General features: G+C 41.9%; 1 protein-coding gene across 1 annotated transcript in view; it reads right to left on the reverse strand.

Annotated features, from left to right (window-relative positions):
* Positions 1-17,931, reverse strand: part of RUNX1 (runt-related transcription factor 1) — a gene marked incomplete at its 5' end in the record, with an annotated part of 67,073 nt that extends 49,142 nt beyond the window's left edge. Inside the window, 2 exons of the mRNA XM_009874202.1 lie at positions 699-803; positions 17,775-17,931. Coding sequence (XP_009872504.1) covers positions 699-803; positions 17,775-17,931 — 262 coding nt within the window. The remainder of the gene's footprint in view (positions 1-698; positions 804-17,774) is intronic.
* Between the last annotated feature and the right edge of the window lie 548 nt (positions 17,932-18,479).

An 18,479-nucleotide genomic window follows, 5' to 3' on the forward strand; every position in this document is an offset into this window, starting at 1 on the left:
TCACCCTCACTTCGCTTCACCCTGCAGACAAAACAGCCTGCCCTCGAAACCTGAACAAAACAACTGCCTGTGTGAAAGGTGAAGGTATTCCCCTGGAGATATCAAACCATTTATCTCCTTCTTGTACATAATTCTTAATAAAAGAAAGGGGGGGAGGGGGGAAGGAAAGATTGGCTGTCTGTGAAAATGGGTGCCCTTAAGCTATACGACAGCTTGAGGCATGGTGAACTCCACAATGCAGCAACCAAGTATCCTCTCTCAGGCATTTACTTATTTTTGCAGGGTGGCTGAGCTTGAAAAGTGAGATCAATGCCATATTGGTTTCCAATGCTTTAAAATCCTCTTAACAGCTGAAAGGCAAGACTAGCAAGAAATGATGCATAAGGTATATGCTGCCCACTTTTTACCAGCATCCCTCCTGTCAGATTTTGGGTAGGATCCAAGACACTCATGGGTAGATACTTCAGAAATACAATTCAAGTCATATTCTAGATCAGCTGGACACCCGTGAAAAAATAAGGCTTTGGGAAGGCATAATTAAAACCATTTGTGGGACAGCCTTGGCTTTAAATATACCCACTGCTAGACAGGCACTGGATATTGCTGCATTTCATGAGGCTGGAGATGAACTCCCAAACTACTCAACTTGTCAACCAGTCAGCTTGGCCTGCTGTAAATGCTGTCATTATCTCACTTACTTCTGGGTTCGCGAGGTCCGTCCACTGTTATCTTGATGGCTCTGTGATATGTGGCTACTTGCGGTGGATTTGTGAAGACCGTGATAGTCAGTGTGAAGCTTTTCCCTGCAACAGGAAAAAAACATTACTGAGCGTATCTGTTGAGAAAAAGTGCACTCCTCATTTCAGTTAGCACTCGAACACAGCAAACAACACTGAAACACTTCAGCTGCCTCTATCTGAAGATAGATATGTGCCCAGAGAGAGCAGTGTATAACCTCACAACTGCCTGGTGCTGGATGGATTCCCTCTGTGGCAACTGCTCAAAGCTTTTGGAAAAAATATTAATTTATATTTAAATGATCTACAATTTGTTTGTAAAAAAAGGAGGTTACCCCTAACAGTTGGAGTTTATCTGATCTACATGGCTGCTGATACGTTATCTGTACTTTCTAAAGAGTGTTAATTCAGAGAGACTCAGAAATTGTGTCTGACTCTTCCAAAACTGCCATGGGACTCTGATCAACAGCGCTTGTTAAAATTAAAGAGAACTGGGTGCTCAGATCCCCTGGGCAGATCGTAAAATTCCATGCTTTGTGGTTGAAGCTAGCATTAGATCAATTCCATATTGCAAACCAGAACGCTTTAAAAATAATCTGCTACTGCAATGTCAAGAAACGAGGGAATGGAAAAAAAAATCCCTACAGCTTGTCCACAGAGAATTAAAACATTTTATAAAGACACAGAAGAGCATTATGCTTAGTTTCTCTATTATTCAGTAAGAAAACTGTGAAGGCCTTTTCAGAATTGTTATGTGCATGAGATGGCTCTAAGTTGGGACAAGAACTCATTTTGATGGCTGCTGGGGAGGATTTTGTATGCCCAAATCCTGCTACCCATGCTTTTGGCCAATGCCAGCATTTACTGAAGGCATTTTTCAATTAATTAAAGTACCATTCTGCATTTTTTATAAGACTTCATATAAGCATTCATTATGGCTTTGTCCTGGACAACAGTAAAAACATTGCCTGTCAGCAGGTTTAGCATAGTTATCTCAGCATCACAGAGGACTCAGGTACTGGCAGAAATCTTTGCTATCAGTAAGAGACATCAAAGGACATCACCTCAAGTTAGATAACCAGAAGCCGTTGTAAGAGCATTGAGGTTCTCCTCCTGTGGGCACACACTGTGTAAGCTTTCCCAAACAGATCTGCCTGCTTCACTTTCCTACTTGGCTCGAGCCCTTCTTAGCACTGAATTTCTTCCCTCCTAAGACTTCCCGTTTTCATCATTTGCTTCATTTATCTATATAAATAAAAACAAATTTAAATATAATGTTTGCCTCTAGTGGCAATATCCACCCCCCTCCCTATGCACGTTCGCTTGCAATTCAATTCTTCTTAATGCAGTTCCTACTTTGGTGCTAATGGTCTGCATTCACATCACGGTGAGCATACTCTCATAGCTGTTACTGGAAGCTGTCCCCATCACATCCCTTTGAATTAGGGAGGTATTCTCCCCAGTCTACAGCTGAGGAACTGTGGGGAGCTAAAGTGTCTTGTCCATGATCTCACAGGAAGCCTGTGGCCAGTGATGCTAACTCCTTTGGCTGCTGCAACTAAATCTGACCATAATCCTGAATCACAGCCCTGACAAAACAGAAGCTGAAACACAAGCCTCGCAAATCACAGGCTGGTGTCTTCCCACCTCCACATCCTTGCTAGAAATCAGCCCCTGAATTGCCACGGGAGCAAAAGTCATTTCAGATCTCTGTGTCTCAGGGCTTTTGGCCCTCAACTCTTCGGTCCTACATCTACCCAGACCAAGGATGGCTGTGTTCTTGACATTCTTTAAATACTAAATTACACGACGAAGCTTTACAGCTTTGTTACTTTTTCTCTGCCAGCACAATGGATCTTTCTGTGAGGCTTCAATAACAAAGTTCAATAAATTTCCTTCCAAAAAACTTTAGCATCCTTAGCATTAGACTTAACAAATATCAGAGACACCTGTAGGCCTACCTTCTTTCCAAATATAGTTTCTCTGTATCCTTATATGCAAAATGTAGATCATTGAGACTGAAAAAAACCCTCTGAATATTTACTTTATTCTCTTTATTAATCTGCAATATTTACATCTCACTTAACACTTGGGGTTTTTTTTGACAACTGCTGATGCATTAGGTAAGGTGCTTCTTCTGTACTGGTAGACTATGCAGTTAATTTATTTCTTTAGAAAGCTCTTGTGGATTTTCCAAATAGAAAAGAAACACAGAAAAAAAATATAATAATACTGAAATATAGTAAAATGTGGCCACATTACTAGTCTACAAGGCCAGAATAAAGAAGAGGAAGGTGAAGCTACTATCAAGATTTTCTGCAAAACACACTAGATCTCAGAGCCCGCATAAAGTTGTGACACAAGTTCGCAAAAGCAGGAAGATACTTAAACTTACTTCTTGTTGACAGAAGGCTACTCATTAACCACATGCTGGTTAACCACAGGACTATATAACCATAAAACTGCACGTCACTCATTGCTGCTTACCAATACTCATTGCTGCTTACCAATAATTCTGGATATGTTTTTTTTCTTGTTATTCTGTTTCATTTACATTTATCTTATTAAGTAGTTTTATCACTTTTATTCATACCTTCTAAGTTATTCATCATTTATGTGTCTGTTTGACAAAGGTGTGTTTTATGGATATACCTGTTTTGGGATGACAGCAGGACTGTAAACATCTCTTCCTTGCTTTTATGTGTTATGATACAGATTTTTATTTTCAACATACACTTGCATAATAGACTTACACCCAAGCTCATACACATACACACACATACATATGCAACGTGCAGCAGACTGAACTGGTGGAAATAATACCAGATTATTCAGTGGAGGCTGTATTCACATTCCCTAAAACCGGAGCCTGTATTAGATGCCATGGTTTCTGCTGCCTAAGTGGCCTTCCTAACCATCAGTAGAAGACCTGCACCGAGCTGTTAGTGTCTCTGCTCAACTCAGAAAATGGTGGGTGCCACCAAAACTGAGTCAGACAGCCTAAGTGATGGACTGACCTCTCTAGTGACTGTAAAGAGAAACCAAACACCCCAAGGAGGCCTTCTGGAACACTATCCTGGGTTGGGTGCCTCCAATAGTCATGATGATAATTTTACAACGCCCTGGAGTTCAAGCCAGCACATAGCCCTCCATTAGCTACCATCAAAATCTGTGACCCTCTGAATTAAACAGTCCCATCAATGTGCAGAAAACCATACACGTTAGCCTGAGTCTATGATGCATGCCTCCGTGCACTGAAGTCAATTGCTATTGCATCATCATGGGAGTCTTTGCTGATGGTGGAAGGCTGATAGGTGACGTCAATGTCAAGCTGTGCATCGCTAGGGTGCAAAAGTCACTTCAGAGAGTGTTTCTCACTCTGTAACTGTCCCTGGCAGTTCCTAATATTAGGCAGATAGCATCTCATGAGTATAAAGAATAAATTCTCTAGATGCAGGACAGGGCTCTGCCTTTGGAAACCCTTCCCGCCGACATCAAGCATACCCTCATATGAGTAAGGGCAAAGCGCAAGACTCACTGCTTCCATCAAGTCTTCCCTCACAGCTAGTGTAGGAAAAATTGCTTGGCAATGTTTATTTTTGCAAGAGCATTAATGTCAGAACTCTTCTAGAAAAAATAATGGAAACAGTAGCATTTCTGGCCAAAATACTGACTTTAGAAAAATACCCACAGGCTCTGTTGGTGGGTTTACTACAGACAGTGCTATCAAAAGTGCCCTCAAGAGTCACTGCTGATTCCACAGCTGAATTCAGATGGATTAAACCAGTTGTCCCAGGCTCATGACTTTACAGGATTGCTTATGAGGTCCCCTGATGTTGTACAAATCTCCGAGAACTGAAGAGAAAGCATGAAACAAAATATTGTCTGCCAGTGTCTGCTCAGCAATAATGTCCCTGGACCAATAAAAGGTGAAGATCAGCCTCCAAGACCCAACACCTGTCTGGAGGTGTTGTGCCCATGCTCTACACCGCAACCCAGGAACTTGAAGCCTGTGTTCAGTCTGTATCCCATCTGGCAGAGGCTGAAAGCAAAACGAGCAGTGAGCTGTCTAGCATGATGAGAGATTATTTAAGTGGTCCCTCAGAACAGCACTAAAGATCTCTAGAGGGAGCAATAAGCTTATAATCTACAGCCCCTGGGAATGTTTGAGAAGAAACATAGAGGAAAAAATTAATCCCAAGTGACAACATGGTCACATGAAGCTCCTGTGTGCTGCTTGAGTCATCCTTGTGCAGTGTCATGACAAGATGGGTCTGGTGGTGGGAAGGCCCACTTAAAATGTAAGTGGCTGCATGGGCAGATGCAAACGGGAATAAGAACAGACATACTTTAAGGTAGAGAGGTCACATCTTGAACCTCTCACTTCATTTTAGTCCACTTCTTTCTCAGGCAATACAAACAGTTGATGAAGGTTCATCCAAATGAATACAACAAAAAATGGAGTTAAAGCTTTAGAAGCTGGCCTGAGTAGGCGTGAGGAAAGGGAGGCCAGCAAATTATACGGTTACAATGACTATCTTTTGCTTTCAGGATTTATTCTGATGGTCATAGATTTTTCTAAAGAAATGTTACAGCAAATTATTAGATTTAAAAAAAAAAGAAGAAAAAAGGGAAAGCAGATGAGAATGCTTGTGTTGACAACCACAAGAAGTATAGATGGACAAATAAGGAATGTAACACAACAATGCAATACAAATTATATTACAGACATTTCTATTATATTAGTGAGAGACTTCCAGGTTCTAGTAAGAAAGACCGTGATACTTCGTGTTTTTTTTTCTTTATCCAGGTTCTGCTTTTTAGTTCTTATGTACTTCTATTAAGCCATGCTAAATGATCAATTTTATATGTCATTACAGTTTCTCACAATATATTCCTGGGTATCTGTCAAAACGAAAATGTCTAGTGCATTACAATAACATATCTGACTATATCTCTAGGCAGGATGTAATACACGCACACTTACATATTTATTTTCAAATGTCGGTTATTATACACAGGGCCCAAAATTTTACCATCATTATCACTTCAGCTCCTAAATACTCCAAATGTAATCAATAGGATGAGAAGGACCAACTTAATTTGACCCTTCATTAGTTAACTGATGCTTGTCATGCAAGTGAAATATTTGTGTAGGTGTTCAAGTTGTAATTGTAAAAATTCTGCACAAGTCCAAACTCTGTGCTCAGATGGTGACTCTTCTGTCTCCAGGGAGAGTATCACACAGTCAGAATATAACTTTGCCTATTATGTTTGGTCCAGTGGCTATTTCATCAGAAAAATGCCACAGCTGAAGTAAGTGGCATGAAAAAAATAACATAATTTGTTTACCATCAGCACCACAGATACCACTGAATTTAAATATGAGAAAAAAGCTGTTACTTATCTCATCTGCTACGATGCTGCAAATGGCTTACAAATTCTGTCTGCCACAGACTGATAGTCTGAACAGGTAAACTCAAACATGGGGAGATGTCAGCAAGTTGGGGTGATTTCCCAAAGGAATGCAAGAACTGCCTGTGCAAATCAGTTGCACGGGCAACAGATCTGTTTGTATGAAAGTTTCACAGGCATAAGCGTGTGTTAAGTTGGAGATTTGGGAAATACACCCACTTGTCTCCTGCCAAAACAGCCTGGGTCAGCGTGAAGGTATACTTCTGAACATTTCTGTGGAGTGTCTCACTCCAGGAAGTTGTTCTATCTGTGTTTACATAGCATCTACTTACCTAGAATGAAATCTCCATCACATTAAATCAATAGGTGTTTTGTTCTGGATTTATATGGGGCCAAGTTGTCATGCAAATGGCCAAAAGTGGCCCTGCTGTTGCAAATTTGGACCCAGCTATGAACTACTGAATTTGCTTTGCAATAAGTTGTGGAAAAAGGAACTCGCTGCTGCAGTAGCACGGCTGGCGCTGACTTCTCCCCTTTCCTTTCCAGCTCCCTGCAGCCCTGAGTGCTGAACGAAGATGTGCAATTCACTCCTTTTCTCTGACCATTCTCTAAGCGTTTTTTTCTCGCTAACAAATCAACCACTGTGGTGGAGAGTGGCAGAGCTGCCTGCCTTTCCTGCCCTGGCTCTGGGTATTCCCAGACCTAGAAGGCTAGAAGAAGGTTGTGTCTGGGGTGGAATCATTTCAAGGCATTATTTCAGTGAAGCATATGTACATTTAACCTAAGGCAACTATAGGAACTGTATTAAGCAATCAAAATTACATAACTGAAATCAAGTAACACTAACAGAGGCATTGTCAGACTAAGCAGACTAAAACTGAATTTTACCTTAAGTCCATTATCCATGTGATAAGGATGGTCCCTGACACTCTTCTGGAAATTAACCCTGACAATCTTTTTATTTCATAACTTAAAAATATAGTCCTAAGTCTGTAAGCTGCGGACATGAAATACTTAAGCAAACAGATGCAGAAGCTGGTTCTATGCTCAGTGTTAAAATAAAGCTGACTCAGGCCCTCAGCAGCTCTCCCCATAGACACGTATTGCTGACATGCAGTTGGTGATAAACCTTGTCATCAGGTGTACCAGGCATGCTATAAGACACTACACATTTCCCTTGGCACTGGAGAATGTCAACACAGATAGCAGGTCCTAAGGTCACTTTTTCCCTGCTTTGCTGTGTTATAGTGATACCAACATTCAAATCCCTTTCCTCAGAAAAAAAAAAAAAAAAGAACATCTTCCTGCTGGAATAAACAAAAAATGCCAGCTCCCAACATCCCAGAAACATGTCACCACCAAATCAAAAATCACATATTTGCTTGAATGCTGCTTGTCATTCATTCCTGTAGCAACCAACACCTTTACTATTTGATCTGAAGCCCTCAGAAGAGTACTTGTCCTTTGCACAAACAGGGATGGCCCGCATTCTCAAAGCACTGCAAGGCTGGGTTTCAGCTCACTAAAACAGACATTATTTTTCTGTCTTCTTTTTTTTTTCCCCCAGATATTTACATATTAATTTGACAAGAGTTTGTGTGCAGTCAGTTTCACTTCCGCGCTGATGTGCGGTTTCGCTTCCCAGTCCCATGTGCTGTCATGATGATACCATCCACCGCCTCCTCCAGCCTTGCAGGGGCCTCTCTGCTAATCCCTCCCCTGACAGCCTGACAGTATCTGTGAAAGTGCAGCCGCTGCTTCTCCCTTCTGCCTGCGAGGCACCTGATGGCCCTCCTCTGCTTAAGAAACTTTGAAATGTTCATGTCTAAAATGTTACACACAAGGCATCAGTCTCAACTGAATTCCTTCAGGTTCCTTCCCTCAGGTTACTACTTCTCTAAGCTTCATGTTATTTTTTTCTGTGAATGTGGTTTGAGGTGCCGCAAAAGCACAATTTATCCTGTTTAGAGTAAAAAAAAACATCTGTGGCAGTTGAGTAGTGGGAGAAACCACATGCGGGGTCTAAATGGTCATGGCCATTTATCAGGAAGGGAACTGCAGCAGAAGACAGGGAAAACAGTAACTCTGAGCTTATGGAAAAAGGCATAAATGAATTAACTGAGGAGAAGGAGAAGAGGCATAGAGTTAAGAGATTGGTAACCGAGACAGCAAGAGCGAGGCCTCTGAAGACAGAGTGTCCTGCAGTAGTCAGCTGAAGGGGGCACCCTGTGGCTAATGTAGACATTAGTCACATCAACAATCCACAGACACATAAAACCACCAGGAATCTCCCTATATTGTGATGTTGTCTAATTTCAGAAGAGAAACTATTTCAAACCACGGTAGGAATTAGTCTGGCAGGAAAATTATTTGTACTTTAGCATCCTTAGGTCTAAGTCCTCTGTAAATATCAGGTTTTAGGCTTTGTGATAGAGTTGGTATACGTGTATGTGTGCCAGAGGTACAACAATATTTGAGAATTAAAAAAAAAATAATGTTTTCCCATTTGGTTCTGAAGGACAACCCAAGTGACCTGCTTTAACAGAATTTTTGGGGGATGCCTTCTTAGAGTGAAAGCTTGAAGATTAAGTTTGCAAAATGGATTAAAGCACTAAAAGACTAGGATGGGGAGTGGGGAGAAGACCATTTAATGGAAAAGCCAAGTAGCCTCTAACTATAAGTGGAGTTGCTGCAGTAACCACTATAAAATTCTTATGAACTTGGGTGGAGACAATAATTAGAGCACAGGAAGAATAAGATGCTATGGGGTGCCTGGCCTCTGCAGTGGAGTGACAGCACAAGGAGATTACAGTCGGAGTCTTAAAATGTAATGCTTATTGTTAAAATATTTTTAATACTTTAAACATATATATGCAATTTATACAAACGCACATGTCACTAATATTTGAACACAGTATTTGAGAGGGTGGATTTTTTTTTTCCTTAAAGATGACTCTACTGGAAATCTCTGATGCTCCTACGCACGGGCTATCCCAGAACCCAAATCTCTGTTTTCAAGCTGTGATCTACTACGTATCAGGGAATTTTGATTATTTTTTTTCCAATATAATATTAATTTTAAATGAAGCAATTCTTTATACCAGAGCTTGTGTTGTTTGTGAATAAGTGTTTGGAAATGACTTAGTCTCCACAAAGTGCATCCAGCTCTAGGGCGAAATAAAGAACCAATCATTCAGCAGACTGCTGTGTCACTGCTGAATGGTTCAGAGGAAGGGGAAAACAGCAATAGGAACACTGGATGAAAAGGACAGTTCAAAATGAAATTACTTAAATGCAAAGCTATCACCTTTTTACAGAAAATGCCTTGGGATCCTTAAGCCTAATAATAGTTCTTAACCCAGCTATAATTTCAAACCATTAATAAGCTTTTTGAGGTAGAAATTACCACCCTCAACTTTATAGGTGATGAGAGAGACATGAAAAGGTTAAGGCCCAGATTCAGAAGAGGATTTAGCTGCCTGAAGTGGGATTCAGGTTTGATTTAAATGCTTAAGTCCAAAATTATACCCCTCACCCCTCCCACTCTCCCATCCAGGTGGTGCCTAGCAGCAGCTGTGGTGGATATCTGAGGGGGCTTCCCCTGCCAAATAGCCCCATGCCCTTGAGGCCACAAGCTCAGCCTCCAGGAAGAAGCATCTCAGCATGGTCAGCTGGCCCCGGCCCACAGCCTGAGCCCTCCTCAGCCCCTTCTTCCCAGGAAGGTTTGGTTCTGGAGCTGTTGCTCAGGGCTCAGTCACTGACAGCCTCTCGTGCTGGCCCCTGTGCCTCCTTTAAGTGTTAGGGTAGGGAAGGTCCCTGCTTCGTAGGACACACACACATAGGCTTTGCACCTCCCTGAAGGGCAACACGGCCAGACAATTGCGATGAGGTGGCTAGTGTCTCCAACAGCTGAAGGTCCTCTGGGAGTAGAGATCCTTCAGACAGAAGGGTGGTGCATGCATGGGTCTTAGGGCTGGTGGCTGCAGCATTTGGGGTGAGGAGAGCACCTCATTTCACTCTCTTCTCCCAGGGCTGTCTTGTGTTTGAATCCATGATTCCTTCACACCTCAAAGCCCTGTCCTCATCCGTTGCCTAACGGTCAGACCAAGAAAACCTCGATGTAATGAGTATTTTGGTTTTTGGTAGATCCTATTCTGAAGCACCTTCATTTCATGTTGCATTGTAACATGAACCTAGAAAAAGCCCTTTGAGAGCGGGATTTTTTTCTCAGTCCCTCTTGTTTTTTTCCAGCACTGGCTTTCATCTGGGACAAGCCCAAGTCTGGCTACCTGTCCAGCAGGATGCTGTCATACCTCAGTGCTCTGGCACAGTGCACAAGCTTGGAACAAACACGCTCTTTGCCCTGCAGAGTGATGAAGATGATGCCTTCTCAGCATGGCTGCAGGCAGAGGCATCAGGTACAGGGAACAAGGAAGGTGTGGGTTCACTGGAAGAGCAGCACGCTGCTCTAGATATGAAAGGCAAGGAGCACTTTTATGATCATCAGGGCCATTTTAGCAAGTAAGAGACTTCCGTCTGCAGTGGCCTAAAGCAGGTGAACACCAAAAGACAACCTGACAAGTCACTTCTTCAGTAGCTAGCTGAGCATGGGAGTGTGCCCTGGGACTGTTTACTCTGAGTTCATTTTCTTAGAGGAAGGACTCTTCCTTGCTGTCATTACACTAATGCAATGAGCATTGATTTCAGAGCTCAGAAGAGCTCTGGGGTCACTCGATGGATATCCATGCAGTCAGTGATGTGGGAGATAACACTACCATTACCAACTTGGAACCTGCCAAGTTCCACCAGAGACAACTTTCAAACATACAGCAACCTCTGTGGCCTCAGATATGGACGTGGCTTCATTCAAGTTGCAGTACATAAAGTCTAGCCTGTGGAAACTTTGTGGCCTTGCCAAAGCATTTCCTTCAGTTCCTCCCTAAATTTCAGGGAACTGATGTGCGTACACGCTGCTCCAAGCACCGCCCTGCTGAAGAGCTCTTATGGCATCAAGCCTTCAAAGCAGCTGCTTCCCTCCTCCTCGTCTCGGTCTCCAGAACCTCCTCCCTCTCCCCCATGCACTGCCTGCTCCCTACCCTCACCACACGGGTGGCAGGTAGCTCCCTGTCCTTGGAGGGAGTGGTAGGAAAGGGCAGAAGGAATTTAGGGTAGTTCCTAGCAGTGCACAACCTGGAAACACAGTCCAAAACCTGCTCCTTTGAGAATCCCAGCCTGTGCTGAGAGGCAGCAGCTCTCCAAGGGAATAGTCAGGAAGAGCATCAATAGATGAAGGAGGACAAGAGACAGAGATGAAGAGAATAAGGTTGATTTGGACAGGCTGAGAAAACTGTTGAAAAAAATATGATGGGAAAACCAAGAGGAGAAATAGGCTGGGAGCAAGAGATGGAGAATCACACAGCTTTAAGGTAACAGAAAAAAAGGTCATTTTTTTACAGCTGTTGAAGAGTTTTTAAATGGGAACAGAAATTGATCCAGACTGATGAGGGTTTATGCACACGACTATGTGGGAAAAGATTCTACTGACAGCAATTGTAAGCCACTGATTTGCAGCATCCTCACTTCAGCTAATCCTGAGTAAGCTGACAAGAACTTCATGCCATAGAATAGTCAGCTGCAGTTCACTAGCTAGCCCTGAAGCCAGGGTCCTAAGTCATCTATCAAAATTTTTTTATTCTGGTGACAAAATAGCAACTGTTATTTGTGTTGTGATACAGGTACATACAAAAATAGATACATAGACACACACAAACACAAAAATTTTTTTTACCAGATCTCAAATACCATCTAAAGGAGGGCACATTACAATAAAAAGCAAAATAAAAACAAAAGGAAAAAAAAGCTGAAAAGCAAACAGATCTCTCGAAACTATGTAACCTTCTCATCTAGAGAGGTACTTTATTTTCCCTAAGCAGTATCCTCATAAGCCCAATTCCTTTTATCATGGCAAAAAAAATAAGTAAAAGCTCAGAGAATAGCCTCTGCCTCATCCTCATCATTAGCCCGAGTTTCAAAAATGTACAAGCAGAGCTCTGCAGAACCAAAAAATAGATTTATTGTTATTGGACTGAGGGCAGTAGTTCAGCACTTGGCATGGCCACTGTTTACAGCAGTAATGCTCCCGGAGACAGGAAGTTCTCCAAATCGCTATGCCATTATTTTTCTCCTGTTGACGCTTTCTGATCGAGAGAGTTTTTTTTTTTTTTGCCTAGATGAAATTTTAAGTAACCCAGCAGAGAGTGTTTGGGAGCTGGCAAGGCCAGCCGCAGTCATGCTCAGCCTCACGGACCACATGATGTTTTTCGAGTCAAACCCCCGCGCGGAGCTGCATCATACGTTGACTTTTTTTACACAATCAGCGATTCATGCAGACCCGGCTGCACACAGCGAGTGTGTGCCGAAGACGACTCGGGCGGCACAGGCGTGATGAGAAAGTCTTCCCCTCTCCCCTCCTCCTGCTGCTACGTCCCTGCCAAAGGCCAGCACCGAGACATCCGTTGTCTTTGAAAGGGCTGGGTTTGCTGGTCGATCTAATGCTGACCCAGGTGATTTGGCTCAAAATAGGCATCGGCTCCTCCATACCAGTGCGGGGAGTCTGCATGCTGAATTCTTCCACGGCTACTTGGTTTACACAGAAATCTTGATTTAAAATTAACGACACAACTAAGCAACCCTAAGCCACTTAAAAATAAAATTACTGCTTCTGGACTCTGTCTTTTAGGGAAAAAAATCATCATTCAGACCAGACTGAAAGGAGAAGAATCCTATAAAAAAAGTCGACCCTCTAACACATGGCTGGGGCGAGGGCCAGCAGGGCAGCCCCTTCCTTTGGCTGATGCCCACAGGCAGCAGGACTTATAGCAGTAACCCTAGGCGAGCAATTGCCAAATTTTCCCACCCCAAAGGCTGTGCCAGCCTTGTCCGTGCCCGGTGTGACACAACACAAGGACGTGACTGCAGGATGGCTCAAAAGGGCTGCCCATTCCCCCACAGCCAAGCTGCCCTCCTGCTGGCTGTAGCATCCTGCCAGAACCACACCCTTATCAGCCCACGGTATAAATAATCAGTTGGTTTTAAACTCTACTAATTGACCCTTTTTTTCAGTTTTGATTCCTGCTAGATTTCTTCTATTTTTGTCTCATCTGGCAAGCATGGCCCATTGTTACTCCAGTATCTGATACTGCGTCCCCTAAAGCATTCCAATGGCTTGGACTGGGACCCAACTGGCTGCTTAATACTGATTTTATGATCCTGTTGAATAGCATCCTCCTCTGTTTTGCACATACTTTTATAATTCTGAATGCGTTTAAGTAAAAAAATAAAGCAAATTTTAACAAAGTGTTCAAACAATGCAACCGCAAACCGAAGCTGCACAGAAGGAGCAAAATCCTGACTTCAGAAGACCAATAAAATAATTGGACTCAGAATCCAGGCCAGTAATTTCTGGGGTTTATGTATTTTTGAGATTGCAGCTTCAACCAATTTTTCTTCCCCAAAATTATAGCCAGAAGGAAGAGTCCTGACGGCAGAAACATCTGATTGTGCTTAGTAATCTCTCTCATGTTCTCCTACCAGCTACACCTGTGAAAAAGGAATACTTCTCTGGCTCTGTGGAAATTGAAAACTATCACAAAACTTATTCATTACTCTAATCCTGATAGATAGTAGGAAATATATACCTAGACTTCATTTTCAGTCCATTCCAACATGCAGTTTTCTAAAAAGGCCTTGCTGGAAAACTGTCACGAAGCTCCAGCTCCAGCTCTCAGTTCTAGATTGAGATCTTCTACAGCAAGCCAAGACACTTCCCCATTACCTACTATTATGATAACCTATTAATAATTATTTTCATCTGGAAAACATGTTTATTTGTTGGGTTTTTTTAATGTTACATTCTACAAAGAAGATAGTTACTGGGACTAATGATTCCACAAGGAAAATATGTAATGCTTACTGAGCCACAAAGTTTTCTCTCTCCAAAATAACTATTTATTTTTAATTTTATCCAATGAACTTCTCTGGTGTCAGGCTTTTTGCATCAGATTTATTTCATCATAGTAATAAACCATTTCATTATGCATTAAGAACACAGGGTATTTTGCAGTAGTAGCATTTTGAAGTTTGAAATTTCTGCGAACAAAGGGCGAAAAATAAAGATTAATTTTTTTGTTTAACCAGGTAAACTGTCAAGGGGAGGGCTGAGACTGGCTGAAGTTTTAAACTACATTTTTCTTCAAGAAATTACTTACTTGGGCTTGCAAGCCAGACAGGCAGGTTTTCCCAGTAGCATTCTCAAACCAGGGTGAGGAATAGTAACTCTGGACCTCAGCCAATTCCAATGTAAATCTGTTTTGTTTGGGAAAGTGAGTAAAATTGCTTTTATACAAGAACTCAATGTTTCGGATGACCTGCAATATTCTCAGCTCCCATTCAGAGTGTTGAGAAAATGAGTGTTTTGGATTGTTTTTTTTTTTGTAATTCTGGGTGATGGGCACAGGCCAACACAGGGCAACTGCTTGCTCTTAGATGAGAAATGAGAAGTTCATTTTTTCAAGCTTTGGCCAATATTTGGTTGGTGTGTCTGCCTGACCCACAAGCAGCATCAGACCCCGAACAGGTGGAATCACTGTAACTCTCTCACCGTCAGCACACAGACGCTTATTCACTGATAGGAAAATGTGCACAGTAGTCTTGCCTTTGACACAGTCGTCAGACTTGCTAAATTTCATTTAAAGCCCACGGAAGAAAATTTAAACTATCTATTAAGAACGTCAAGAATGACAATTTCCCACTCTCTTTGAAGGGAGAGTGTAGTGGCTTGTCATCAGTTCGGTACGGCTATTAATGGGGATGGTGACACCTGGGCGATAACCAATGCACAGGGAATTATCACCGGTCAAAACGATTCCTTATTCTCCGGCAGGAATTTTAAATCACCCGAGGTACAGAAAGAGTATCCACACTGACTGTAACTAACGTGAACTTTCAGTCACTGTTCACATAATACTCCGAGATCGCATTATCACTGGTGGCAACTGAACTTACTCAAGCTCAAATATTACACAGCAAACAAAGTTTCTTCTAGCAAAGTATCAAAGGAAGCAGTGCCCTTTGAAGCAGCTACCTTATGCTTTAGGCTCTATACAAATTCAACAGAACAGCACCTCAGAAGTCCCGTACCAAATGCAAACAATCCCCACCTTTGAAAAACAATCCTCTGTTCGAGGAGTAAACATAAGCATACATTAGTCACTAGCTCCAAAGATGGGCAGCCAATGGAGGTGATGAGATTTAACCTCGAAGACTGACTAACAGCATGCAGCATTCCCAAGTTGCTCCATTGCTTAAAGGATCCCGAGCACCTGAATATCATACTACATACAAGGTTTATGTCCGTGCGCAAGTGCCCAGCTACTAGCAAAAGCTCATAGCAAGGGAAGGAGCTCCACGATGCTCCTTGCCAAGCTTTTCTGTATGAATAGGGACTGTTCTCTCTCAGCCACTGAATTTTGACCTTGAAACTCACGCAGTTCTCTGTTATGATTTCCAGCTTCATTACCATGGCCAGGAACTGAACTACAGGTTTGTTTTTATTAGCTTCTCCGCCACTTTGCCAGCTATTCATTTGAATCGTCTAAACAGTCATCTCTGAATCATAATGCAAATTCCATTTACTGAAAAGGTGGTACCTTTAATATAACAAATGAACATGTTTAATGACTGATACTTTTAGACATTACAGCATCTCTCATGTTTTCAGTAAATGGATATAATTTTCTCTGCATTACCCTATTATTATTCTTTGCTAGCATTACGAAGCTACGTTCTCAGCTGCGGGTGTTTTGTACCAAGTGCATTTTGAAGACAGCCTAAACAAAGATTTAAAAGACATGTCCCTCTATATCCTCAGCTAAAAATCCTGCAGGATACAGAGGGACGGGTTTGATATTTTATTTTTAAAATGTATTTACCCCTTGCACCTATGTTTCAATAGCGCCATGCTCTTCCACAATTAAAGACTGTATTTATAGTGGAAGAACATCTACAGATGCATTTCACTTCAAAGGCAAATAAAGGCTGTTGTGTATAATCAGGACAACTTCCTCGGCCTGAAGCCTGACCCATCTCCTATTTGGAATACAGCATTTGGAGAGCAAGCGAGCAGAAGTGGGTCACCTTTGTACCTCTCCCGAAGCACTCTCTTAACTCCCTCTGTGTTTGTAAGAACCATGCGTGCAGCCACGCATCAGGAGATGGTTCAGATGCTCAAATGGGGAGAGAGAGAGAGGGGAAAATGATGAGGAGGGATCAGCAAGCCTCAAGTACTTCATCTGGTTCAGGAAGACATCACTGCAAAAATTGCTCAAAAAAGGTGGTATACAAAAACCTACTTAAGTGTAGTAAGCACCATTATTTTGATTGGTCAGTGTTACAGCACTGAACAGTCCCTAAATAACACTGCTGGGCTTGGAATACCACAGTGTTTTGTTCTGATTTTACTTAAAGATGAAAATGAAATAGAAGAAAAACATGCAAGAATTATATGAAGTCACATGAAAGATGTGACAGATTTTCATTCCTGACCTTAAAAGAGAGAAGCTGATCTTTTCTCTGAGCTTCTTCAGAGCAACAGCTCACTGGCTTCTCTCCTGCAGGTTTGACTGAACCTCCCTGACCCATGCGAAGGAACTCCACTCACAACAACAAGGGCAGTAATGCAAGGGGAGTGCTTAGAATAATCTTGCAATGGAAAGGTGAACATGATTGCTTGGAAATTGTGGAGTTTAAGATTATGGACCAGAGCCAAAGACTGAAGTTGGGAAGGGTCCTTCTGTTGGTTTTACGGGCTTTTGGATCAAGCTTTGTACACCTGACTACTCACATGTGATATGAGCCGTGCACGTCAGGTTCTATTTGCAGCTTCTTAACAACAGTTTTATATAGTTCTACTCTAAATCAACTTCAACTCTTATTTGTCATTCACACTCATGAGGCCTTCTTGTTTATGCACTAGTAATTACCGGTTATCACAGAGATACAGTAAGTCAGATATTAAGCTCTGGTCTATCCTATCCACTTTGCAGGAGCATGTTAAATAACAGCACTACTGCATATTGTTCTACACCTATTTCAGAGAAAGAAAGGTCAGAAAAAGTGTCCTGTGCCTTCATCAGGTCATGATGAACGCAGAAATATTTTAGATCTGTGAAGGAATTACTTGTAATTGTAGCTTGACTCACTCTGTTACAGCGATCAGCCCTTGCAGAGTTCTCAGGAGCCTCGAAATGATCGTAAGTCTTTACACAAGCTGAAAATTCTCATTTAAAATTGAAAGTATGCTATTTAAACTTAAATATTGTGCTGCTATAAATTTAGCAGGGTGGCTTCCAGAGTCAAAATATGACTTGCCGTCTATGTGATTTTTTTTTCCTTTGCAAAAGATTTTACTGTTTAAAAATTGAAGTAACACAGAGGTTGGGAGAGGCTAAAACAAGGAAAAACATACAGATAATTCTGTGCCGTCAGAATTGGCCTATGCCAAATCTTGCCACGTTAACTGCTGGAAACTACACGACTGAATTGTAGTTGAGAAGAAACACATACCTCTTCCACTTCTACCCACGAATCGAAGGTCGTTGAACCTTGCTACTTGATTTTTCATGGCAGCCGTGGCGTTTCTGAGTTCTGCAGAGTAGTTTTCATCATTTCCAGCCATCACTGTTACCAGTGTCCCATCAGGAACATCTCCCAAGGCAACCACCTGTGAAATCAAGAAACAGAAGTCTCAGCTTCTTCACACATTTAATTTGGGCAGAGATGATCAACAAGTAACATGATAAAACAGGAAAAAGCAGTAACAGCAAAAATCTATGTAGACTAAGATGTTTGGGGAAAATAGGAAACACTTCTATTCCTAGTCTGAAGGAGCTACAGAGAAGTTTTTACACTGATGCACAACAGAAATGCATAGCATAATGTGTACTCCAACATGAAAAATATATTAAATAAGCTTTCCAAAACATACTTATGTAACTGTCAATAAATAAATTTAAGTAACAGGATCCGATTCTGGTCTGATTTACATCAATGGCATTACTTTTAAGCTACACTCGAGTCAATACAGTGATAGAAATGTAAAATTCAAGAGAAAACAAACCCAAGGCAATCATCCCATGGATGCAGAGGGTCAGAATCCTCACAGCTGCACCAGTTCCCTGTTTTTTCCTCCCACCGCACTGAACAGAACTGCCCCAGAATAAATTCAGAGTAAGTCTGTGGAAAAGGATGGCCTTGATCAAATGTTTAATC

Source organism: Apaloderma vittatum, unplaced genomic scaffold (genome assembly GCF_000703405.1).
Source record: "Apaloderma vittatum isolate BGI_N311 unplaced genomic scaffold, ASM70340v1 scaffold2288, whole genome shotgun sequence".
In the NCBI taxonomy this organism is placed as follows: domain Eukaryota; kingdom Metazoa; phylum Chordata; class Aves; order Trogoniformes; family Trogonidae; genus Apaloderma; species Apaloderma vittatum.